This window comes from Hippocampus bargibanti, linkage group LG11 (genome assembly GCF_051943395.1).
Source record: "Hippocampus bargibanti isolate YZ-2025 linkage group LG11, ASM5194339v1, whole genome shotgun sequence".
In the NCBI taxonomy this organism is placed as follows: Eukaryota; Metazoa; Chordata; class Actinopteri; order Syngnathiformes; family Syngnathidae; genus Hippocampus; species Hippocampus bargibanti.
This window is the reverse complement of record NC_142744.1, coordinates 23,369,523-23,396,665: the sequence shown is the minus strand read 5'-3', so window position 1 is coordinate 23,396,665 and position 27,143 is coordinate 23,369,523. Positions and strand designations below refer to the sequence as shown.

General features: G+C 43.3%; 1 protein-coding gene across 16 annotated transcripts in view; it reads right to left on the bottom strand.

The window, feature by feature from the left end:
* Positions 1 to 27,143, bottom strand: part of LOC148891965 (3',5'-cyclic-AMP phosphodiesterase 4C-like) — an 84,729-nt gene that overhangs the window by 22,253 nt on the left and 35,333 nt on the right. For 6 of the 16 annotated variants that reach the window (XM_089007883.1, XM_089007884.1, XM_089007885.1 and 3 more), the window contains 9 exons: positions 11,598 to 11,691; positions 11,303 to 11,472; positions 10,947 to 11,045; positions 8,622 to 8,786; positions 8,346 to 8,445; positions 7,778 to 7,932; positions 7,577 to 7,699; positions 7,046 to 7,228; positions 1 to 5,373 (listed from right to left, as the gene is read on the bottom strand). In XM_089007883.1, the coding sequence (XP_088864009.1) occupies positions 4,903 to 5,373; positions 7,046 to 7,228; positions 7,577 to 7,699; positions 7,778 to 7,932; positions 8,346 to 8,445; positions 8,622 to 8,786; positions 10,947 to 11,045; positions 11,303 to 11,472; positions 11,598 to 11,691 (1,560 nt within the window). In that variant the 3' untranslated portion in view covers positions 1 to 4,902. Of the gene's footprint in view, positions 5,374 to 6,053; positions 6,149 to 7,045; positions 7,229 to 7,576; positions 7,700 to 7,777; positions 7,933 to 8,345; positions 8,446 to 8,621; positions 8,787 to 10,946; positions 11,046 to 11,302; positions 11,473 to 11,597; positions 11,692 to 27,143 lie in introns of all 16 variants that reach the window. The other 10 variants (XM_089007887.1, XM_089007888.1, XM_089007889.1 and 7 more) reach the window with 4 other exon arrangements.

Sequence of the window (27,143 nt, the reverse complement as noted above, 5' to 3'; positions counted from 1 at the left end):
AAAAAAAATGTGAGAAAATCTCAGGCGAGATTTTCGCGAGAAACAAGAGAATAGAATCACTGGTGCTACAACAAAATGCTAGAATTACATCATTATGCTGTTCATATGTCATCAAAGTTGTGCATCAAACACAGAAAAATAAAGTACAGTAAAGTCTCGTTATATCGATATCGGATATATCGATAGTCCCGGTTATATCGATACTATTTCTTTGCACGCACGGAGAAAATTACATGCAAACAGGGTCTGATATATCGATAGTCCCGGTTATATCGATATTTTTTCGGACTCCCTTGAATATCGATATAACGAGACTTTACTGTATTGTGTCAGTGTCTGAAACTCATGAAAAGAAGTTACTGGACACCCGGGCAGACAACTCCGAAAAGTTGCATTAAGTTGCCTGCCCAATTTTTCACAACTTAAAACAAAGACGTCTAATCGCCCCCCAACAAATTTAAATGTTTTTTTTTTTTTTTTTTAATTAAGGAAGTAATACACCTTGTGTTGTACTGGAGATTCTGCTCCGGCTGTCGCTTATCGTCATGGTGTAAAAAGCAACACTTGCGTTGGTTGTCTGCTAAAAGCAACGTGAACTCCATTTTCTCAGTGGCTTTCAAAACTCTGAAGTACACTTTTCAGTCAAGGTGCAGTCCTGAGTGAAAAGTGTACTTCAGAGGTTTGAAACTCACTGAGTGGAGTGGAGTCCACGTGGCTCGTCGCGTTTTGTTTGTGGCTTTTGCTTTATTGAGTAAAACAAACAATTGATTTGAAGAAAAATAAATCGCTTTTTTTTTTGAAGCAGTTGTACGCCATCCGGGCCGAGACGTTTTGAAAGTTGTACGCCCGACGTAAAAGTTGTACGCCCCGGGCCACCGGCCAGACGCTATTTCAAACACTGACTGTGTGCCAAAATCTACTCTCCGACAGCTGTCCTGATATACAGCCGGGAATTCCACTTAACTACAACCCACACACAGTATATGCATCATCAAACTACTAGACCATAAACAAAACAAAGTGCTTGGTTTGTATTAGCAAAACATTTAATCAAAATATACTCCACCAGTCATTCACAACTGCATAGAAAAAGATGGAGGACACTGATTTGCTGTGGCGACCCCTTGAAGGGAAAAGCCGAAAGTAAAAGAAGAAGATAGAAAAAGACACCATTGCTTTAAAAGACAACCGACGCCTTCTAGACAAGTTGTGTCCATAATTTGTAAAATCACTTCAAATGACTTCTACTGAGCGCATTTTACAAAGATACCATCGCATATAGCTGTATTTTACGTTTTAAGACTCGCGCTGAATATTCAGGAAGGCTTGTTTTTGAGTTGGTGATGATTCCTGACGTCATGTCACGGAAGGAACGCCCCTGACCGAGAAAGCGACACACAATGCATTTTGCGGTACTTTGTTTGGTCTGAAAACTTCGTGTTGATCCGTGTTGATGGCAAAATTAGAAGGAAAACACATAAATAACGCGATGATGAATCGTTGTGTGTTGCACCAAGACAACTATTTGATACGAGTTGACACAAATCCCCAGCAGACAAATCAGACCATTTCCAACAGAGCTTGAGCGCCATCTTCTGCATGTTTTGGGTGCTCCATTTCTGTCCCGATGCCTCAAAATGACACGGAATAAATTATTTAATCAATTGCAAACATGTATGCTTTCCTCTTAGAACTATTTGAATCATATTCCTAACTGGATGAGTAAAAAGAAAGCATCTTCTTCGAATCTGAAGCCATTGTTTTGATTTTCGAGCAAGGCAAGACGTCTTGGCGTGACATCAGGAACAAGGGGGCGGGACCATCTGAAACTGACCACTTCATTTTTCTTTTTTTTTGAGATTTTGGACATTTTAAGTCATTTTTTCTTGGGGTTTTGCATTAGACTCAAAATATCATCGTGCGTGTTTTGGGTATTTTAGATGCCATCAAACATTTTTCTGATGTCAGTTAGGAAACAAAAAGATGGTGTCGGTTGTCCTTTAAGACAATATTAGTTACACTTTAAACGTTGGCGGAAAGCTCAGATTGGCACACAAGATGCTACATTCAACCAACTTCATCAGTTTGGCGCTGGTGGAAAGTAGCCTACGGCAAAATGGAAACTACAGTCCGGGTTGTGTCATGCTTGCCTGACATGATGTCTGTGATGAAGAGCAAAATATGGATTCACAGGAGGGGGATGAGCCTGACTTGTTTTGTTTTTGACACAACAGATACATCTTCCTTCGGGTAGAAACCCGACTTTAATATGCTAATGTACGTTCGACAGTCAGTGGCTGTGACTCAGAATGTAACATTTTATCTATGTGCAGCTGGTATTTCAAAGCCTCCATGCGCTCGGGGTTTGACTCAAAGCACTTCCAAATCACAATGAGGGCGAATTTGTCTGTGTAAGCTCTCAGTCGTACAGGAGTGGTCCATCGATGAGAAGGTTTCTTCAGCCGTCATCTGTACCTCTTTCAAGGTGTCGGACGTTTCGCCTCCTATCCAAGAGGCTTCGTCAGCGAACTAAAGTCTGACTGGTCGTATCGGCCCTATTTCTATATCCCTAATGCCCGGACATGGCGGCGCCGGACACAGCTATGATAGGTCCCGACTCTCAGGTTGGGGGGGAGCAGAGGACCACTCCCTGTGGTCCCACTGATTGTCCCTACATTCCTGACTAACGACTGGCCTATTTGCCCCACTCCCACCGGTATCACGTGTCTTCAAATGAAAAGGAAAGACAGTTGAAACAAAGCAGAACCATGCGTTTGTATCACTGTACTGACCTACATTTACAATTAAATGATCATATTTCGTTATTATCTTTTTGCTGCACCGCTTTAAAGGACAACCAACGTCACTTTTTTGTTTTTTAACGGACATCAGAAAAAAACTTTTATAGGATCTAAAATACCCAAAACATGCAGTATGATATTTTTAGTCAAATGCAAAACACCAATAAAACTGACGTGAAGTGTCCAAAATCTGCAAAAAATTGAGCTGCGAATTGGGCATTTTCAGAAAGTCCCGCCCCCATTTCGTGACGTCACGCCAAGACGTCTTGCATTGCTTGTGAATCAAAACAATGGCTTCAGATTCGGAGAATATGCTTTCTTGTTACACATCCAGTTATGAATAGGATTCAAATAGTTCTGAAGAGGAAAGCATATATGTTTGCAATCGATTAAAGAATTTATTCCATGCCATTTTGAGGCAACATTGGGGGGGAAATCGATCACCAGAAAAGAGGCACAAAATGGCGACCTCCTGTGGCCACCTCCGTTTCCACAGGCTGATAAATTCCTTATATGGAGCTTGGACGCCCTCTTCTGGCCTTCTGGCAGCTCTTGGGTGCAACACGAGGTCCCCAGACCAAACAAGTACAGCAAAATACATTGACGTGATGGAAGGACCGCTACAATGAGTCTTTTTTCTGTCAGGGGCGTTCCTTTAGTGACGTCACGTACGGACTCGTCACCAACTCAAAAACAAGACTTCATGAATATTCAGCGCAAGTCTTAAAACGTAAAATATAGCTATATGTGGTGGAATCTTTGTAAAATACGCTCAGTAGAAGTCATTTGAAGCCATTTTACAAATTATGGACACAACTTGTCCGGAGACGTCGGTTGCCCTTTAAGGCTTTTTATGTCGATGTTATTTCTTCAACCACAATTTTTCTTTGTATGGTGACCAACAGGGGAGAACGCGCGGCGAACAAAATAATGACAAAGAAAAAAAAACATAAACAAGCAACAACTAGAAATATTTGCACAGAATCTAAATAAAAGCAGCAAAACAATAATACTGCAAGTAAGAAATGCTGCACATGGTCAAACGCTTCAAATACGGGAATGATTCAAAACACACACACACACACACACACACACACACACACACACACACACACACACACACACACACACACACACACACACACACACACACACACACACACACACACACACACACACACACACATTTATGGGTCGTAACATAACTATTGCTCCAGCTGGTGGAGGTGGCATCTTACCCGTGTTTTGGTTCGTGATAGTGGCACTATTAAATGGTGAATTAGATGGAAAAAGTCCCTTAAGACCCAGGTACCAAAAACATTGCCCGATACTGAAGGATACACACAAGTACACAATGAGAGGTAACAACCTGGAGGCAGTGGACAGTGTAAAAAAACAAAAAAACCTGGTGATCATTCATTATAAACCTCTTCTTCCAATGGCTAAAAGGAGTCATTCATATTCGTCTGCTCGGTTTGATTTTGCGACAAGCTTACATGACAACGACCTCTATGACAAGACAAAATGACACAGCCAAAGATTTCAAAGGCCAGACGCAACAACACGGTTCAATTGTTAATTTGGCAAAACCTCTTGCCAGGGAAACTCCCCCTGTCGTTTGTCACAAAGGGAGAAACACGTTTGAATGAGGCAAAACCTCAGCCAGGTTTAAGTGGACGAGCTAATCAAGCTAACATCATTGCGCGTATCATGCCATTTGCCACTTCTTCAGCATCTTTACACAAACTCTAAAAAGAGGAAGACAATTTCATTTCATGGTGGAATGAATATTTCTTGTCACATAGTCCCTGTGGAATATCCACAGTGTGTCTGACTGGCGGAACAAAAATGGCCAGTCAGAAAGACTGGCCACCAAAGACTTGTGTTGGTGAATCGACCCCCTCTCTGTCATGGATGCAAGCACCTGCTTCAACTTGAATACTTACTTCACATTTGGACCCAAGTGCTCCTCATCGAGAGGCTTTTCCCGAGATGTGGAGCTCGGAGAAGTGGAGTGGCAGCAGATGAGGCACTAAAATCAGGAGGCACACACACAAAAAAAAAAAACAAATAAAAAGTTAAAAGGAACTTGGGGCGGGTGCTATGTGTCGAGTCGGATGTCTGAATCCGGGTCTGTCCCACTTTCTGCTGCCATGTCTTTATCGCAGTCTGCAGACAACGTCCTGGTTGCATCCGCAGTGATGGTTTTAGGGAGCGGCTTGGCAGATCTGCCATCTAATTCTCTGCCAGAATCAGTTCCAGATGCCTGATTCTCGCTGTTGCCTCCCGCTTCCTCAGGGATGCTCTCCGTCTCAGATTCTCCCTCCTCATCCAAGGTCAGCTCAAATTGGAACTTGTCGATGCATGGCGCGTCCGCACATAACCCTGGGGCTTCTCCAGTGACTCCCCCTTCTTCAGGGCCTTCGAGATTGGGCGAAGGACTGCGGGGGATCATGCTCTGGTACCACTCTCTGTTATCCTCCAAAGTGTCTAGGATCTCTTGTGCGTCGGGGTGGACGAGGTCGGCCCATGTCTCCCAAAGAGGATGAACGATGTAATCGATAAAACCCACCTGAAACGTGATGACCAGATGAGAGGGATGCAACCCCCACCCACCGATTGACCCTCCCAACTTGGCAGACCCATACGTCCAGGTGCCAAAAGACTTAACTTTCGACAACTGCAGCGCTTGTCAAGAACATTTTCGATGTGATTTTCCAAGGTGGAACTATTGCACTATCAGGGGAACTGATGATTTGAGTTCACGGTCATTTGTGACAATTGACATTGACAATACCTTTTGGATCAAGTGATTCTAAAAGCAGCGGGATTAAAAAAAAATAATCACATTGGGTCCAAAAAAAGACTGATCTGCCTGCTATTTGGGTCAATTTGACCCAACTTTCTGGGTCATTTGTACAAAATGGTGCAACGTGAATATTTTTTGTTTTTTGTTTTTTGTTTGTTTTGTTTTTCAAAAAGATGGTGACTTGAAAAACAAACAAACAAATACAGTGATACATTGGCTTACGAACGCAATTGGTTCCCAGAAAGTGTGTGGAAGGCAAAATGTAGGAAACCATTAAAATGAGAATAATCTGTTCCCAGGTCCCCATAAAACATCCTTTTCTACTTTCTAATTTTCTAAGCATTGAAACTACACAAAATATACATTTTTCTGTATAATAAATGTACTATGGTATTGTAATTAAAGAAATAAACTGTGCTATTTAATAAAGTCATTTTATTTACCTTTGTGATGGTCGTCGATGGCTTGATGGAATGGAGTTGCCGCTTTCATCAGCATTAAACACTTGATGAGGAACGTAGCCTTCTTCTTCCACCATCTGGAGGAATGAGTCCTTGTAAACTTTGGCAGCTTTATCGTCAGAACTGTCTGCCTCACCATGACGAATGACACCATGAATCCCTGTACGACGCTTAAAGTTTTCGAACCATCCGTGGCTCGCTTTGAAATCATCAATGGATGACGAACATCCAGGTTGCCCCAGGACAATATCTGAGTGAAGTTGCTGTGCTTTCTCTGCAATAACTTTACCTAGTTCCTCATCAATTGTGTTCTGTTTAGCTGCATTGATAGCTTTTAGCATCAAGTGTCTCAAGGAGCTCTGGGTTGTACATCTCGGAAGTTGTGATATTACAACAGCAACAGATGCTGGCAGACACACTAGATACTGCATTAATTGCTGATTCCTTGCTTTTCCTTTCTCTTCAAATTGTACAGCTGCCCTGTGCGGGTTATTTGTGGAGCCTGATTGATGTGGTATTTTAACCTTGCACTCTCCACTCTGCCTCTGAAATATCAATAACATTGAAATGAGTCAAAATTTCACTGTTTTATATCTACTTTCTTACTCTCCCTCTGTCGTCTGCCTATCTATTTTAATTTGCAGCTCTGTGTTTCTGTAACCACGGCCCACCTCACTGCTGCATTCTTGACCAATCACATGCAGCTTTAACCGAAGACTGGGGGCGGCGAATAGAGGACAAAAAAAAGTGTGTTTCCTGAAAAATAGTTTGTATGCCAAGATTATATTCTCACGAATTTAACGTTCGTAAAACGAGAATTTCGTTAACTAAAGCGTTCGTAAGCCGAGGTATCACTGTGAATGCTTCTGTCATGATTTGAGCTCAGGTCACTCGGATAGATATTCTGGAATTGAATTGGTTGATTACTACTACTGTACAGCGCAAGTGCGAGTGAGGATGAGGACACACTTTACCTGAGTCTTTTCAATGGAGGCGTTGTGCTTGTCACACATGGGGCTGATCTCCATGCCCTTGTCGCGCTCTCTGTCCCCTTGGGTGAAAAACTCCACCATAATCCTATCCGTCCACTGCAGGTACAGCTCCAGCGGCTTGGTGGGGTTACTTAGATCTGCACAGTGCACCATGTTCTGAAGGACCTGCAGTGATATGGTCGGCATATTTGTTTGCTAAATACGATATTTCGGCAAAGAAGCGTATGGTGAAAAAGGAATATGCTCACATAATCCTGATGGAAAGCCAACATTATTCTTGTGATGAAATGAAATGGCAAAAAAACTAAAATAAAAAGTTTCTTATTTTCCAGAAATGAGGCTTCGAAGAGATCAAAATTATTTGAATAAAGTAAAAAAAATGCAATCTTCATAAGAACAAAGATGTATTTTTGCCAGCTAAATCAATACATAAATACAATGATAAATAAACAAATACATAAATAATACAAATCACACTCTTTTCAGTTTGAAAAAAAATAAATAAAAAGTCACCTGAATGCGATCTGAGTAATTGTCCAGAAGCAGAACCCCCAAACTTGTGACCTTCTTGGTCTCGACCATTGTTTTAAGGTCTGCCAGCAGGTTCATGTGTTTGGACATATCAGTGGCAAGCACCTGTTATTGCATCAATGTTCTTAGGACTCCTCATTTTGAAGAGCATTTATTTGATGTCACTGGCTGGAGTCAACTCACCATATCAATGACTAATTTACGTAGAGAGTGTCTCTGTTTCTTGCTTAGGTTTTGAAAAATGTCACAGTTGTCCTCTTGCAGAAGCTTAAAGCCAACAGCCAGGTGGTGGTTCTCCAACACGGATGCATCGTTGTACATCAAGGCCAGCTCGGAGTCTTGGGGCAGGGAAAACTTGAATCAAGCTCAAGTTGGCTCAAATAAACCAGCGGTTCTTAACCTTTTTCCTCAATTCCCTACTTTCCAATTGGCCAACTCCCGGTTCCCCATGACAACAATGATAAGTCAAGAATACAGTGTTAATGAGACATTTGCGCTTGTTTATGAGCTGCTAGCGAATCAATATTTGGTTCAACTGAAGAAATGGCACAACGCAAGTCAAACGGTTCCTCGGTTTGCTTTTAATGACAACCATTGATGAAAACGCGGCCTCACAGCGGTAGGTCTATTTTTTTCCGACACGTCATTTCCCACTTGGCCAGCCTGCTATTCCCCACTCGTGGGGAATTCCCCACAGGTTACGAACAACTGAAATAAACCAACTGACCAAGATTTCGCGCGGTGAACTCACTAGTGTTGATGAGAAACTGATTCGAAACCCCGGGGTGATCCACATCGTGGATGGCGCTGGCAAAGAGAGCGGCAAGGATCTCAAGATCGCTGAACACGGCCTTCACCGACACACACAAACACACACACATATGCACACACACGCACACACATGCACACGCACACACGCACGCACACACACGCACACGCACACACACACACACACAGGCAAAATCCATTTTGAAACTATCAGTCGTGCTGGCCCTTCATCATTTTTCCATCAGTACGCATCATCTACCTCGAGCGCAGGTGTGGAAAGTAATACATGAGTGGACTGGACAACGTCGGCAGCGTGGATGTTGTTGTGGTAAGCCACCTCTGCATGGTAGTGATCCTCCAAAGTCATGATGAAGGTCATGAAAGTGTCCACTGGAATCTTGAAGGCCTTGAACAGGTCGCGTTCCTGACACAGATGTCTGACGTCAGTTTCTTTATTACAAACGATTCACCGTGGAAAAAGGGCTGAATGATTTAGAACGAAAGAGAATTTCCTTGCAATTTTTTCCCCTCCCGTGTATTTTTGAACAAACTGTTTTGTTATTTTACGAAACACTTTGACTTGCAATCTTGGAACATTCACGATGACAATTTATTAAAATTCTGCCAAATAAGTGTGGCGTAAACAGCAGTCACTAAGCACAACGAAAACACATTTTTATTCCATTTTGAAACAGAAAAGCAAGTAAATGCTTGGAGATTTTTTTGTGCTGATTTCTTATCTGCCCTCCGTATTATAACAATACTGTAATAAAGAAATAACTAAGGATGGATAATAATTAATATTTATGAATTTAGGGTTAAATTCAGAAACAGGTCCCCTCTCTCTACCGGCAAATTGGCGTTTTCGTGTTTATTATGTTTGTTAAAGTCATTATAAGTGCCTTGCACGCTGGGTCCAAGAGGACAGTCATTTCATCTGTGCTGTATGTCATGCATATTAGCATATTTGAGCGAATAAAAAGCTGACTTTGACTTTGACCTAAAGGACAACCGACACCGTAATCTGCATTGATGTTGACATCTTGTAGCTTATTATTTGTTATTCATGTCCTTATATGCCACATATCACCCAAGATGATCTTATATTGCTTTTACGCAGAGCTTCATATAGGCTTCATATGTCGTCTCCTTCACCAGTTTCTGCGCTTTGCTTACACGGCTCGAATTGATATGGAATGACTTCTTTCATCGATCGCAAACACTTATGCTTTCCTCTTCAGAACTATTTGAATCATATTCATAACTGGATGAGTAACAAGAAAGGATCTTTTTCCGAATCTGAATTCTCTGAAGCCTTTGTTTTGATTCTGGAGCAAGGTAGTTTGTGAAGGAGTATCCTAACGAGACGTTAGGAAATGAAATGGGGGCCGGACTTTCTGAATCTGCCCAGTTCCAAGCTCATTCGAGGCAGTTTTGGGCAAATTTAAGTCATTTTATTGGTGTTTTGCATTTGACGAAAAATATCAGCCTGTGTGTTTTGGGTATTTTAGATGCTATAAAACGTTTTCTCATGTCAGTTAGGAAACAAAAAAAAATGGTCTCGGTTGTCCTTTAAGGGTACAATAGATGGTCAAATACGGATTGTGTAAAAAATAAAACCTGCATGTTTTAAATAAACCGGTCAAATATACATAGAGAGCCAGGGAAAAAATAGGAGACCATATTGTTTTTTCAGCCTACAGTTCAGTTGAAATACCCAGAGCAACGAAAGGTCATTTTATTCGAAACGGTATTGAACAGCTGAGTGAAGCATTTTTCCGAAGATTACCTGAAAATTCCCTCTCCCTTTCCACCATTTGGGGTCTTTACGCACTGCACACCTTCTTTTGTAGCTTTTTATCATATGCTATGCCTTGACATGCCACACATTCAAACGGACAAGAAATTGAAGAAAATAAAGTGATCTCATCATTTTCTTCCCAGGGTGGGATGAAAAAAATAAAGCCTAACGACTGACCAAAATGAAGGACTTTCTTTCTCACCCACAACTCCCAATTTTCCCTTGTGATTTAGAAAGTGCGTTGAGCTACTATACATCTGTGTAAACTCTCAGTCGTACAGGAGTGGCCCATCGATGAAAAGGTTTTTTCAGCCGTCATCTGTACTTCTTTGAAGGTGTCGGACGTTTCGCTTCTTATCCAAGATGCTTCTTCAACGAACTAAGGTCTTACTGGTAGTTTCGGCCCCATATATATATATATATATACACATATATATATATATATATATATATATATATATATATATATATATATATATATATATATATATATATATATATATATATATATATATATATATATATATATATATATATACTACTGTCCAGACATGGCATATCATAGCAGAGTCCGGCACCGCCATGCCTGGACAGTAGGGATGTATATAGGGCCGATACTACCAGTAAGACTTTAGTTAGCTGAAGAAGCATCTTGGATAAGAAGCGAAACATACGACACCTTCAAAGAAGTACAGATGACGGCTGAAGAAACCTTTTCATCGGTTGAGCTACTATATTTCTGTTTGAATTGATTCATTGTGGAGATGTTTTACACACATTTACCTGGAAAACGGTGTATATGGTGACCGTGAGCGGACGATTACCAGAATACTCAGAGACCTTAAAGATATCAATTCCCCATCTGTTGATATTCTCCAATTGCTGCACACACACACACACACACACACACACACACACACACACACACACACACACACGCACGCACGCACGCACGCACACACACACACACACACACACACACACACACACACACACACACACACACACACACACACACACACACACGCACGCACGCACGCACGCACGCACGCACGCACGCACACACACACACACACACACACACACTGTGAAAATAATGCGTAGACATGTTCATGTCATGTCTTCAACTGTCCCCGCACCTTGGTAAGAAGAATTTCGTGGTTGGTATTGACCCCAAATTTTGGGATGGCAGAGGGTCCGAGGCTGGGACTTTGAATTGGCCTCTTCACACCGCTGATCTGGGACATAGGTTGCTTTTTCTTCTCTTCTTTCGTGGAAGGAGCCATGATATCCATGTCATGTTGCTTCTCTGTCAAAACACCGTCGTGAACTCAGGTAACTGCCATCACGATAAGCAAGCACAAGTTTTTGCACAGACGTAAGCAAGAACAAGGTTTGTATCTGTAAATGACCACACAAAGTTAGGGACATTACCGAGGAAGGTACTTGAGATGAACTCAGACACCTGGTTCCCAGAACGGCTGGTCTCAGACAGCTGGGTGAGTTCTCGGTTCAACATCCTCTTGAACTGGACACAAGACAACAAAGAAAACTATTGGCTTCTTTCGGACAGGGAATTAGGTGTTCCCCAAACCTTATTGAGTCATAAGTATATCTCACAAACATTTCTTCCAAGTGCACAAGTAATGAGCTTGTCTCAATTTAGTCAGTTGACTGTGGTACACTTATCGATGAAAAGGTTTCTTCAGCCGTCATCTGTGCTTTTGTGAAGGTGTCAGACGTTTCGCTTCTTATCCATGCTTCTTCAGCGAACCAAATTCTGTGTGTGGTACACATAATTGTACCTTCCATATTTTGTACAAGACCATCATTGTCGACCGTATGAGCACCCAGCACTGATTCAACCAAAAGCCGAAGTGCACAGCACTCTATGGAGAAAATGCTAAAAGCTTCGGAGAGTTCAAGTTTTTCATTTCCTTTGCATACTGAATGTGTGTGTGTGTGTGTGTGTGTGTGTGTGTGTGTGTGTGTGTGTGTGTGTGTGTGTGTGTGTGTGTGATTGATGCATGATGTGTGTTGCATCTATTCACAATATATTCTCCTTGCTCAAAGACACAAAAAAGGCAAAAAGACATCCAACCTATCTATACACCATGTCCTTCAAGTGTGTGCATGGTGAGTTCATCAGTTGTGCTTCATTTGACTGAGACCGATTGATGAAAAGGTTTCTTCAGCCGTCATCTGTACTTCTTTGAAGGTGTCGGACGTTTCGCTTCTTCGTAAAGAAGTTCGAAACTTCGTCAGCAAAATAAAGTCTTACTGGTAGTTTAGGCCCTATATATATATATATCCCTATTGTCCAGACATGGCGGTGCCGGACTCTGCTATGATAGGTCCGTGCTCTCAGGTTGTGGGGAGCAGAATACTACCCCCTGCAGCTGCTCTACTGATAGTTCCTATCGTTCTGACTAACGACTGGCCTGATTGCCCCACTTCCACCGGTATCACCTCATCAGTATTCCTAATCCTATTTTGCCTAAGTAGGCTGTTGTACGAACGATCCAAATTGAACCTCACCCCACCAAACCGGTTTAAAGAAGGATTTAGTTGTTTTATGAAAATTGCTTCTTTTACTCCCCTTTAAAACCATCTATGTTCTTTCGCTAAGATTTTAACCTCATTGTCGTGAAATGAGTGGTTGCTAGCTTTTAGGTGCATATGTACTGCTGACTGAAGTCCACTAGTATTATCCCTGCGATGTTGATAAAGTCTTTTTTTGAGAACAAAACTACATTTTTAAACTACATTACTTTGTTTTTCATTTGGCAGCCTATCTTTTGGATGGACTAATTTTTGCCTTAAAGTGTTTATCGACTCTTTGTAGTTTTTCAGAAACTCCTGCAATGTAACCGACACCTTCACAGATGACGGCTGAAGAAACCTTTTCATCGATGGACCACTCCTGTACGACTGAGCGCTTACACAGATGTACTGAGACCGATTGTTGAATTTCCGGGGAGCGTCATTCATTCAGTATACCTACAAGTATATCCCACTTTGTGTTCAACCAAACAGCTCCAGATGTGACACTAGGTACATTTATGAGGAAATCAGGGCGAGAGCCCGATGATCTCAGTTGACATTTGGTGCTATTTTGTAATGGGGTGCAGTTTAATTTTTATGAGTCAGTGATCATCATTTTCCTTTCAACTACACATTTCCATCGCCAGAACAGAAGTAAACAATCAAAATGTCAAACACGGCTGAAAGTAAAACGGACGCAATCAGTTCATTCAATGTCCTATAGCCACAACACTCACTTTTGGAGTGAAAATGAGCTTGTGTATGCAATATTTCCATGGAATATGAGGCGAAACAAAGAGAATTTAATAATCTAATGGACATTCCTTAACATCAGCTCTTCTTTACTGAGGAGAGAAGCAAGAGGTGAGCCGCTTGTGCGGTTCCTCTCAGCATCCTTAAAGGACAACCGACACCACTTTTTTGTTTCCTAACTGACATCAGAAAAACGTTTTATCGCATCTAAAATACCCAAAACACGCAGGATGATATTTTTAGTCAAATGCAAAACACCAATAAAAATGACTTAAAGTGTCCAAAAACTACTTCAAATTAAATACGGAAGTGGCCAGTTTCAGAACGTCACGCCAAGACATCTTGCCTTGCTCGAGAATCAAAACAATGGCTTCAGATTCGGAGAAGATGCTTTCTTGTTACTCATGCAGTTATGAATATGATTCAAAAAGTTCTGAAGAGGAAAGCATAAATGTTTGCAATCGAACAAAGAAGTCTTTCCAAGTAATTTTGAGGCGTCAGGACTGATGTGTAGACCCAAAACATGCAGAAGATGGCGTCCAAGCTCCGTTGGAAATGGGTTGATTTGTCTGCTGGGAATTTGTGTCAGTGAATATCAAATAGTTGTCTTGGTGCAACACACAAGGATTCACCATTGCGTCATTTATGTGTTTTCCTTCTAATTTCGCCATCAACACGGATCAACACAAAGTTTTCAGACCAAACATGGTACCGCAAAATGCATTGTGTGTCACATTCTCGGTCAGGGGCGTTCCCTCTGTGACGTGACGTCAGGAATCGTCACCAACTCAAAAACAAGACTTCCGGAATATTCAGTGCGACTCTTAAAAGCTAAAATATAGCATATGCGGTGGGATCTTTGTAAAATACGCTCAGTTGAAGTCATTTGAAGTGATTTTACAAATTATGGACACAACTTGTCCGGAGGCATCTGTTGGGGTAATTCACTATACGAACATCTTTTGTCACATCCTCGTCAGCGCCAGGAGCGTGCCCCACCCCTCCTGTCTCATCCTCTTCTGCTCCTGAGTGGGTCCCTCCCCTCCCTGCTCTCCGGACTCACTCACCTGTTCCTTACTTCCTTAATTGTGCCTTCTGGCTATAAAAGCCACCCTTACCGTTCGGTCTGCGCCGGTATATTCTCGGAGGTTCCCCGTCACCCAGCCGCACGCAGGTCTTTTCTGGTTGCTCTCCTCCATTGCCTGATGTTCTGTTTTGCTTTCCTCATGTGTCTCAGTAAAGACTCTTATTGAATTCTGTCTCCACCGTGTATTTTGGATCCAACCTTTACTACCTCCCGTCGTCCCTCGAGTCCTGTCACCAATCCTCGAGCGGACGTGACATCTTTAAACATCTCTTTTGCACCATTTGTTTACATTTGGACTTCCTTTACATGATGTCACATCACTTTACGTCACATCCTATTATGTCCGATCTATAAATGCTCTCCCAGCGGTTTTTCGCGCTTCTTCCTCTTTCCTTTTTCTTCTTTCCTTTCTGCCCCTTCCTGGCTGACATCCCACGATGCCCCATGCTGTCTACAAAATTAAACAAATTTATTCTGTTCAACACCTGGCTTCCTGCTGATTTAACCATCCTCTGCCATCAACACCCGGAGAAGCCATTAACCAGGGACAAACGATCATTTTCAATCCAATATGATTGGTGCCGACAAAACTCCGGGTCCAAGCAGACAGCGTCGCGAGGGGGGAGGGAGTGGCCCCCGTGTTTCTTCCAGAGGACAAGCCCTTTTTCCTTCGAGTGTGTTCGAGTGGGCCGTCCCTCCCTTCTTGGTGCTAGTCGCTCAGGATCCCTTTCACGGGTGAATGGCACCGCTAGCATGCAGATATGTTGAATGGATGGATTGATAAGATTTTTTTGGGCCAAAGGAATTCTAATTACGGTTGATCTGCGTATCGTAGGCTTGTAATACGGATTAAATTGGTCGGGCGACCTCAAGGCCTAAAGATGGTCCTTTAGGCCTTGACGTCGAGTTTCTGCGTGTGACTAGCTAATGCCTTTACGGATTGCGAGGTCTGCTGCTGGGCGCCAGGCGAACTGCGGGATAGTTAGTTATAAGACCTGGATAACGCACGAGGGCCGTTGGAGACTTGTCTCCATTTGGACGATTTAAGAGTTATTGTTTTTGTTTAATTGCAGCTGCAATAGATGGTGATTTTCCGTAACATTAATGCATTCATAAACATTAGTGCAATATCAGCATTGCTAGCTGTGTGGTGCTACCGGGTTTCCGAGGGAGTTTCATTGTCTGAAGGACAGTTCGTGGGCAGGGGGGGTCAGCTGGGGGGGGGGGGGGCATTTTGGATATCTTCTGATATTTTTTTCCGTTGAGATCATTTTGATGTTTTACATTTTGTTCCTGCTGACCTTTATTTTAATACAATTTATGAAACGCAACCTCCTGCTCCCTCCTGCCTGCTTTTTGGGATCCGCACCCGCCATCACAACCTCGCAAAACGTGACACCCGCAAGGTAAAATGGAATTATATGTAATTGTGATGATGACAGCCGAATGATTAGATAGAAATGTTTTTTGTGAATTTAATTTTGTGGGTTTGTTTTTGAGGTACAGGAACGCAGAAGCAGCAATGGAGTGGAGTATGTATGTGACGCACTTGTGTCAGTGTCCTCTTTCAAGCGCACCCTGCTGAGTGAGTGACCGACGACGGCGAGGATGGGCTCCAGCACCACTCACGACCCTCGTGAGGACAGAGCAGCATAGAAGATGAATGAATGAGAATCATGAAACACTGGACGTGATGTTATTCTGTCCATTTGTGTCAATGGATGGTCCTCACATGAGATTAGCCTTGATGTTGAGAGTGGTGTGGGAGTTGTGCCTCAGTGATGGGAGGCTGTGAATTTGGGACACATCGTCAGTAGTGTGCCATCGTCAGTAGTGAGAGAGATATGGAGAGAGATAGAGAGAGATAGATAGATAGAAAGCGATGGGTAGAGAGAGAGATTGATAGAGAGCGATAGGTAGAGAGAGAGATAGAGAGGGAGAGACAGATGGGAACAGTACTGGCTCCATTCCTCTTCACCCTCTACACCTCGGACTTCAACTACAACACCCCAACCTGCCACCTTCAGAAGTTCTCTGACGACTCAGCTATTGTCGGTCTCATTACAGAGGGAGACGATAGGGAGTACAGGGGACTGACAAAGGACTTTGTGGACTGGTGCCAGCAGAATCACCTCCAGATCAACACCGGCAAAACCAAGGAGCTGGTGGTGGATTTCTGCAGGAAACAATCGTCACCTGCACCATTGAACATCCAGGGTTCGGACATTGAGAGGGTGACCTCCTACAAGTACCTGGGTGTTACTCTCAACGATAAACTGGACTGGACAACAAACACGGATGCCCTAATCAAAAAGGGACAGAGTCGCCTCTTCCTCCTCAGGAAACTGAGGTCTTTTGGAGTTCAGGGGTCACTCCTAAAGACTTTCTATGACTCTGTGGTGGCATCAGCCATCCACTATGGCATTGTCTGCTGGTCAGGCAGCATCACCACCCGGGACAGAAAAAGACTGGAGCGCTTTGTCAAGCGGGCCAGTTCTGTCGTGGGCTGCTCGCTGGACTCTCTAGAGGAGGTGGGCAACAGACGGACGCTAGCTAAACTAAAAGCTATGACGGACAGCCCCTCCCACCCCCTCCTGCCCATCCTGACAGCTCTGGGTAGCTCCTTTAGCCAGAGACTATTACACCCGCGCTGCAAGAAGGAGAGGTACCGCCGCTCGTTCCTACCGACTGCTGTCAGGCTTCACAATTCCCAATGATCACATGTGAAAAAAAAAAAAAAAAAAAAAAACAAAAAAAAAAACTGGACACTTGTAAATATGGGTTGTTGCAATATATCTAAATGCATTTCTTGATTCTGCACTATGTACAGTCTTGTTTATAGAACGGTTTTTGCACATCTACATTTGCACAGTATACAGTTGACATTTTTATTTTGTTATGCTTAGAATATCTTGTTTTCTATCCTTTCACTCCCACCCCAACCCCATCCCTCTTCAATTGCTGCTGTGGACTGCAAATTTCCCCATTGCGGGACGAATAAAGGTATTCTGATTCTGATTCAGATAGAGAGAGAGATAGAGATAGAGAGAGATAGATATATATATATATAGAGAGAGAGAGAGATAGAAAAAGATAGAGAGAAGAGAATCATGAAACACTGGATGTGATGTTATTCTGTCCATTTGTGCCAATGGATGGTCCTCACATGAGATTAGCCTTGACGTTGAGAGTGGTGTGGGAGCTGTGCCTCAGGGATGGGAGGTTGTGAATTTGGGACACATCGTCAGTAGTTTGCCAAAGAATCATTGGGTGTTTTGGCCTTTTAATCACTAGACACCTTCATCGATGGTGGCCAGCGACAGGTTGATCATGCCTGCGCTTGTGTCCCATGCCCAATCAGATGTTCAGAAGCTGGTAGGGGGGGGGGGTCTTAGGTTGCTGACCCATGAGCCCAACAAGGGTCCTTCCTCTTCATCCAGATCCAGTGGCTGCTTCTTTCTGCCGCTTCAGAGAGTGACCTAACTGTGTGTCGCAGAGCCTGTCCATGGATACCCAGGTCTTTTACCAGCCTGATGGTGGAGGAAGCCACAAACCCTCTGCATCCAACTTCAATTGGATATACCTTGGTTTTCCATCCCCGCTGTTGCGCATCCACCTCGAGTTCTGTGTAGCGCAGCTTCTTGCGCTCATAGGCCTCTTCAACAGAGTTTTCCCACAGGACTGTGAGTTCTGCGATGTAGACAGCCTTGAGTGAAGGGGACCAGAGCACCAAGTCTGGTCTGAGGGTGGTGGCTGCAATCTCCGCTGGGAAAACCAATTGCTGGCCAATGTCAACCCGCATCTCCCAATCGCGGGCCCCGGATAGCTGTCCAACTTCTGGTTTGGCAGTAGCATGGTTGGGCTTTTTCTGTCCCTCTCGGATGAAAGTCAATGGTGCTGTGCTGGACGTGGTGGCTCTAATTGGCAAGGAGTTAATGGTATTCCTCTTGCTCTCAAGGACAACTGCCACACTCTTCAGGTCCTGGTTGTGCCTCCAGGTGTAGCGGCCTTGTGTGAGGCTGGTCTTACAACCGGTCAGGATGTGTTTGAGAGTTGGAGTTCGTGGAGTTCGACAGATGTCACAGGTTGGATCTTCGCCATACCATTGGTGGAGGTTTTTTTGGAGATGGTAGCACATCATTGATAGCTCTGATGATGAAGCTGTGTTTCATGCCTCCATTTCCCAGAGATCCTTCCAGCTGAGCCTTCTCTTCTCCAGGCCTTCCCACCTCATCCGTTGTCCCTGCATGGCAAGAGAGACAGCCCGTGCAGTTCTTTCAGCTTCCTCTTGGTGGCGCACCTCTGCCATCACCATTTCCTTCTTTCCGATGTTGAAGCCTTACGCCAAGAAGGTTTGTTTGTAAGGCCAAACCCCCCTCTTCCTCGCTGAACGTGTCCCACAATGTCGCTGTTCCTGAGGGCTGCTGTGGCCTGCTGCACTGCAATGGATGGCGTCCATTTCCGTCCCGTTGATAGGGGGGGTGCAGCTTGACTGATCTTCCGGTCTCTGGAGTCTGTGAGGGTCATCTGAAGTCTCACTTTAGCGGACTTGTACTATTCGGTGAGGCTTGTGATTTGAAGCTCAAGGACCCCTTTGCCATAAAGGCTGATGTTGGACAGACAGCGTGGAACACCAAGCCAGCGTTTCACATATCTAGTGATGGCTCGCTCCATCTTCTCCACAGTTGAGAGTGGGACCTCATAGACTGTGAGTGGCCACATTACCCGCGGGAGAAGTCCAAACTGCAGACACCAGAGCTTGAGCTTTCCTGGCAGCTGAGTCTTGTTGATGTTTTCCAGACTGTTGGTGATGTCCTGCATTAGTTGCTGCACTTGATCTTTGTCTCTGAGGCTTGCATTGTACCACCTGCCCAGGCTTTTGACCTCAGACACCGTTGGTCATCACCAATGCAGAACTTCACATTTTTTAGCTGTCCCTTGACGATTGAGATGCTGCGTGACATGCTCGGCTTGATTTTCATCCGGGCCCATTTGATGTTTTCCTGCAGTTTTCCAAGTAGCCGCCTGGTGGAAGCTGCGGTAGTGGTCAAGGTGGTCATGTCATCCATGTATGCCCGGATAGGTGGGAGGTGGATCCCATTCCTTGTTCGCTCACCTCCCACCACCCACCTTGAGGCCCTGATGATGACCTCCATGGCCATTGTGAAGGCCAGGGGTGAAATCGTACAACCTGCCATGATGCCGACTTCTACACGCTGCCATGATGTTGTGAAGTCAGGTGTTGTGAAGCAGAGTTGCAGGTCTTCGAAGTAGGATTTTACCAAGGCAGTAATAGGTAATGGAACATGGAAGAAGTTGAAGGATTCCCAGATAAGGTTATGGGGAACTGAGCCAAAGGCATTGGCCAGGTCGAGGAAGATGACATGAAGATCTGTCTTGTCTTTCTTTGCCGCTTGGATTTGGTGCCAGATCATACTAGTGTGCTCCAAGCAACCAGAGAACCCAGGGATGCCAGCCTTCTGTACAGATGTATCGACGGACTTGTTCTTCTCCAGGTAGGTGGAAAGTCTCCGTGCTAAAACATTAAAAAAGATTTTCCCCTCAACGTTGAGAAGGCTAATTGGACGGAATTGACTAATGTCTGCCACATCCTTCTCCTTGGGAATTAGTACGCCTCCGGCCCTCCGCCTTGCCTTTGGTATTATCCCTTTCTGCCACACAATCCTCATGAGTCTCCAAAGATAACGCAGAACATCTGGTGCGTTCTTGTACAGCTTATATGGAACTCCATTTGGCCCCGGGGCTGATGCTGATCTTGCACGCCGTATTGTCCACTTCCTTCCATTTTGGAGGGCCAGTCTCGAGGTTGAATTCTGGTGGTTCAATAGGGGGGATGTCATGTGGGATAGCTAGTTTTTCCTGCCTTTTTGTGTCCTGGTGGACCTTTTCCAGATGCTTTTCAAGTTCCTGCTTTGAGGTTTTCAGGATTCCGCTTTTGTCCTTTGCGAAGAGGTCTATGACAAACTTGAATGGGTTTTTATAGAACCGTGTTCTTGTGTGTTCCTTGTTCTTGCAATGTTTTCTCAAGTTTTCTGCCCTTCGTAAGGTTGCCAACCGGCATTTGATGTCCCCTTGGAGCAGCTTTAGACCTTCTTTCTCTGAATCAGAGGCCTTCTTCCACTGTTTTCGCAGGTCCCTTCTTTCTCTGACCAGTCTGTCTATCTCTTGCTTTCTCCTGGATTTGGTTGGTGGTGGTCTTGCATTGGCGGTTTTTCGGATGTACACTCCAAAGCGCTCCTCCCCGTAGTGATAGATGATGTCACCAATATTTTCCAGCTTTTTCTCTGCTGTGCCCACTTGTTGCTCCAAGATTTTGGTCAGATCGTTATTGACGTTTTCCCACTCTCTTTTCTCGATAGCTTTTGGCCACTTCACACTTGGTCTGTGCCCTTTGTTCTTGTCCTCCTTGGGAGGTCTCTGTGGTCACGTGGGCTCTTCCACCTTTCGTTCTGTAAGTGCATTACCATCGTCCCTGATAGGGGTGTAGACGCTCTGCGAACTTTGGTTGTCGTCCCGTCGCTGTGCTTCACTCGACTTATTTGACGTCTGACTTCGTAAGAAATATTGGTCAATGCGAAGCCCTTGTCTCTGCTTTCCCAAGCACTGTCTCTTCCCTTGGTGGATCTTTAACCCGATAGCTGATGTTACTTTTGCCCAGCCACAGACGCACACCTTGAGCGAGTATCCTGCTACCGTTGTCTCATGTGCCATGTTCTTGCTCGTAGTCAGGTTCGTTCCTGGGTCGGTAACCGTGTTGTCAGTCGTTGAGCCCTCTTGCGCCCCCGCTCTCGCAGGCTCTAGGGGTATCTTTCACTGTATTCTTTCTGTAGCATTTAGCGGGTGCAAACAAACTGAACCAGCGTTGGTGACTGCCACCATGGGTAGCTAGCCCATGACAGCCCCAGTGGGGTCTATTCCCTCCTGTCAGCTGTCTCTTCAAGCCGTCACACAGACTTTCCTATGTTGTCAGCTGTCCTTTCACAGCAGTCACTGGATAGCATCCAGATACTAAGAATCATGAAACACTGGACATGATGTTATTCTGTCCATTTGTGCCAATGGATGGTCCTCACATGAGATTAGCCTTGATGTGAGAGTGGTGTGGGAGTTGTGCCTCAGGGATGGGAGCTTGTGAATTTGGGACAGATCGTCAATAGTGTGACATTGTCAGTAGTGAGAGAGATATGGAGAGAGATATAGATAGATAGATAGATAGATAGATAGATAGATAGATAGATAGATAGATAGATAGATAGATAGATAGATAGATAGATAGATAGATAGATAGATAGATAGATAGATAGATAGATAGATAGATAGATAGAGACAGAGAGAGAGAGATAGAGAGAGATAGAGAGATAGAGAGAGAGAGAGAGAGAGAGAGAGAGAGAGAGAGAGAGAGAGAGAGAGAGAGAGAGAGAGAGAGATAGAGAGATAGAGAAAGATAGAGATCGGGAGATAGAGATCGAGAGATTGAGATCGAGAGATAGAGATCAAGGTAGAGATAGAGATAGAGATAGAGATAGAGATAGAGATAGAGATAGTGATAGAGATAGAGATAAAGATAGAGATAGAGATAGAGATAGAGAGGGTAGAGATAGAGAGGGTAGAGGTAGAGGTAGAGGTAGAGGTAGAGAGCTAGAGAGCGAGAGAGATCGAGGGGTAGGTAGAGAGGTTGGTAGACATAGAGATAAAGATGGAGATAGATATAGAGATAGAAATAGAGATAGAGATAGAGATAGAGATAGAGATAGAGATAGAGATAGAGAGATAGAGAGAGATAGAGAGAGAGATAGAAAGAGAGAAATAGAGATAGAGAGAGATAGAGATAGAGAGAGATAGAGAGATAGAGAGAGAGAGAGAGAGAGAGAGAGATAGAGAAAGAGAGAGATAGAGAGAGTTAGAGAGAGAGAGATAGAGATAGATTTAGAGAGAGATATTGATAGAGATAGAGATAGAGATAGATAGCGAGATAGAGAGCGATAGATAGAGTGATAGGGAGAGATAGATAGAGATAGAGATAGAGAGATAGATAGGGAGAGATAGAGAGATAGATAGAGATAGAGAGACAGATAGATAGAGAGATATAGAGAGAGATAGATAGATATAGACATAGAGATAGAGAGAGATAGAGATAGATAGATAGATAGAGATAGATAGATAGATAGATAGATAGATAGATAGATAGATAGATAGATAGATAGATAGATAGATAGATAGATAGATAGATAGATAGATAGATAGATAGAGAGATAGAGATAGAGAGAGATAGATAGAGAGAGCAATAGCGAGATAAAGAGAGAGCGATAGAGAGATAGATAGAGAGATAGAGAGGGAGAGATAGAGAGAGAGATAGAGAGAGAGAGAGGGAGAGAGAGATAGAGAGGGAGAGAGAGAGAGAGAGAGAGAGCGAGAGAGACAGATGGAGAGAGAGAGAGTTAGAGAGAGATATATAGAGAGATAGAGAGATAGAGAGATAGAGAGAGATAGAGAGATAGAGAGAGATAGTAAGAGAGATATAGAGAGATAGAGAGAGAGAATGAAATGGAAATTGTATAAAATGACAGAGTCAAAGAGTGAATTTATAAAATTATAGGATTATTGACATTGAGATTGAGCTAAACTTTGTTTTGTATACGGCTTGATTAAGCCATTTGAAAGAAGCCAGAGTTATTTACGATGCCTCTTATCAGGGTTTTTATCAGTAAAAACTTCAAAGAGGGGTTTAACACACTGAGGCAATTCTGGGGTCCCCACCATATTCCACTGTGTTGACCTCTCGTAATTGACAGTTCAATTGGAAAAAATAAATAAAATAGTCAGGATAATTAGACTAAATGACAGGAACATTTATCTCGAATTGAATGGAATTGGCATTTCAGAATCGGAAAGCCTTTAGTAGTCCCATAATGTGGAAATTGGCAAGGTAAATGTTTATTGATTCACTGGTGATTAATTACTTAAAAGAGATCCACCAGTTGATATCGTGGGACTTTCCATAAAAGAAAAGTTTACAGATTTATTAAAATAATGATCATGACATGATCATTACACTTGTTTTGACCTGACAATTGTCATTCCCTGAAGTCAAAGAAGAGATGATTTGATTCATATATACGATATACATATTGAATTTGATGACAATAACAAATTGGATTTGAAGAGTACAAGGTTGATTTGCAAAATATGATGACTAATCTTTTTTTCGTTATGCTTTTTATGCAGATGATGTGAGCCGCCAGAGCCAGGATGGTGGTTGAGAAATTATTCAATTTGCAGGACGACTTTAAAACATTTTTAAGAAGACAGGATAATAATTATTTTTGATTGCATCCACCCATCCTGTGATTTTCTCAGCACAGACACTGCTGAATCACAATTGTAGCGTCCGAACTGCATTTTGATTCTTGATCTCTTTGGAAACAAAATTGAATCTCTGTTTCAATTGTCATAGGAGATCCGACACGAGAAGCCGCAACAGCTGTTGTAATACACATGCACATCTAGAGTTTGGCACACCCAACTGATGACTTGGAATCAATGACAAAGCCCCTATTGATAATAGTTTAGATTTCCAAAAATATAGTTTTTGCCATGTCCTCAAATGCACGACAGCTTCGATTTTGCGCATATTTTTTTCAGGCAGAATTTTTCAGACACATTTTCTTATGCCAGACATTCAGAATGCTGTTAGAATATTTCTCATCCGACCATCTCAGTGTTAAATTGTATTTGAAAAAGTATTTGATTTTGTCCTTTGGAATTTTTCGACAACACAGGAACCAGCGACGAATTGTGACGATTGTGACTTGATCGAACGAAAAATATTTAACGTTGGAGATGCAATGGTAGAAATCCAATGTTTATTAAGACAGCCGTAAATTTAGCATATGTTAATAGTTGCGGCTTAAAGTTAATAGTTACGGCTAACAAGGCAGAGTAACCGGTTGAGATTGATTTGATTACGAATTATTATTATTATTATTATTATTATTATTATTATTAATTGAATGCAGTGCACATTACAGTTATTGACTGCAGTGCACATAAGAGGAATTTCTCGCCGTTCAGGTTGGTAAGTGTGGAATTGACAGATGAGTTAGGTGGGTGCCGGTGTCAGTCAGAGATTCAGGCGGAATCAGATATTATATTGTATATGGTTTCCACGCTAACCAGCTTCTTTCAGGGGGCAAGAACTCCTGGGCATCCATGCCAGGGTGACCGGAGATGAAACTGGTTTGCGCAGATGGATGTCCTTTGCAGAAGCGAGACTGACGGTCAACGCTGCCCTCCTAATGAATGACAAAAGGCGAGTATGATAACCATTTATACAGATTGCCATAATGTTTGCTGACCATGTCAACTCGTGCAAAAAAATTGTAGAAGGCTGTCCTCCACCCAAACAACGTAACCCATGCAAATGTCTATCCCACACAAAATTTGCAGATATGATTAACAAATTGGATTGGGTGCCAGCAGAGGATTGTCAGCAGGAGAAGCAGTGCTCAACGTACAATTTTTTTTGTGGTAAATGCCACATGAATTGGTCCCCATGCAGATGTTAAGAGACATGCCGAAATTTGGCCTCCAAATTTAAGAGCAGTGCTTTGCAATTGGTGCTTTGCAAATTGATACATCCGCAGAACGGGTCGTGTCTTCCAGGCAAACACGTTCCCAGTTGGCGAATTGAGACTTTTCATGTCTCAACAGGGGGAGTGACGATAAATAGCTCAAAAGAAGTCCAAGATGGCGCCCGAGTAGGCAGCCTCAGCAAGTGCTCTCATGAGCCTTGCTTTTTTTGGTTGTTTTTGTCTTGTTTTGTGTTTTCTTTTGTCACTTTGTGTTGTTGTGCATCGTGTGGAACGGATACAGATTTTGTTTGTTTTTCAGCATTTTTGACCACGCCATTCATCAAGGAGGAGACTGTGCTGAGCGGTTGTGCCTTTTCGGCAGCATGGATATGCCAGTACTGTTTTTGAACGGGAGGAATGTCGGAGCCATTCGACTGTCATCGCTGGACACCAAAGGGGCCATTGTGCTTTTTTGCGCCTGTAATGGGCAGCATCTTCACAGCCCCGCTTTGTTCAGTGGAAGGTCGGTGCTGTTGGACAGTCTGCGGCTGGATGGATGCATGGCTTGAGGAACCCGCGATAAAAAGGAGCGTCAGCGCAGAGCGCCGATGCGTATGTGGAACTTTTGCGGCTTGGAATTGAAGCAGATTTATGTGGAACAGGAGATGTGAGACAATCTCTTTTCGTCAATGGATGCTACAGCTGCGTGTTTGCTTTCAACATTTAGCTTGTAGTCGACGTGCACATTCCACCATGATGTCCCTGATCCACTGGTGGAAAGACGCTTTGATCCTCTCTTCTTTCATCTAGAACTGCTTCATGTCATCACAAAGAGGGTACAGCAAGTCCTGAAGAATGAATGTCTCTCTGTGTCTTTGTTCTGTCATATTGTCTCTATGCTGTCATATTTGTTATTTAGTTTTTTTTTTTTTGTTATTTTGACTTCAAGATGGCGCCGCGAGAGTGGCTGCCTTTCCAGCAGCTCATGTATTTTGTTTTTCTACTTTCATTCCTTTCATCACTTTGCTGCTGTGAAATGTAAATTTCTCCACTGTGAGACTAATAAAGGCAAATCCAATCCAATCCAATCCAATCCAAATCTCCATTACCAAAATGTTCACTTTCTGGTAATGAGTGATGTTGGCTGCATTGTCGTTCCCCAAGAAGGTTTATGCCCTCCAAGAAATGCAGACTCACTAACCACTAACGTTTACTAACCAACTAACATCTAACAATGATTTCCTGCCATTTCTGTGAGAGAATGCATTGCAGAGCCTAAACGATGAGATAGACTTGGATAGGGAAAGAAACACCCAGAAAATGTATTGTGGAGAATGAAACCATCCTGTCGACATGTGACCTGGCACAAGTGTCTTTTTGTTCTCCACAGGACGGAGCTGCGGTCTGAAGAGAATGACGTGGGCCACACCAACGTGGGATGGACCGTTGCGGAGCTGCTAGCCATCTTAGCAGCCACCAGCTTCACCTGGATTTGCGAGGACATCGTTCGTCAAAGAGATTCCCGATGCACGTCACTGGAGCCGCGTCGACAGATCACACCCTTTTCCCAGTCACCAGCTCATCCGTATCGTCGTCCTGGTGATCACCATCCAAGATGCCATGAAGATTTGACTGTTGTAGCGAATGACATGACTTCAATTTGAGATTGTTTCCATTGTGATTGTTTTATTTTGTGATTCTCTTTTCTTTTTTCTTTCTTCTTTCTATTCACCTCCACCGAAGATATGTTCGTCAGGGGGGATATATTGGGGTAATTCGCTATATGAACATCTTTAAACATCTCTTTTGCATCGTTTGCTCACGTTTGGACTTCCTGATACGTCATATCATGCCTTCCTTTACATGATGTCACATCCTATTATGTCCGTTTTATAAATGCTCTCCCAGCGGTCTTTCACGCTTCCTCTTCCTCTTTCCTTTTTCTTCTTTCCTTTCTGCCCCTCCTCGGCCGACATCCCACGATGCCCCATGCTGTCTACAAGA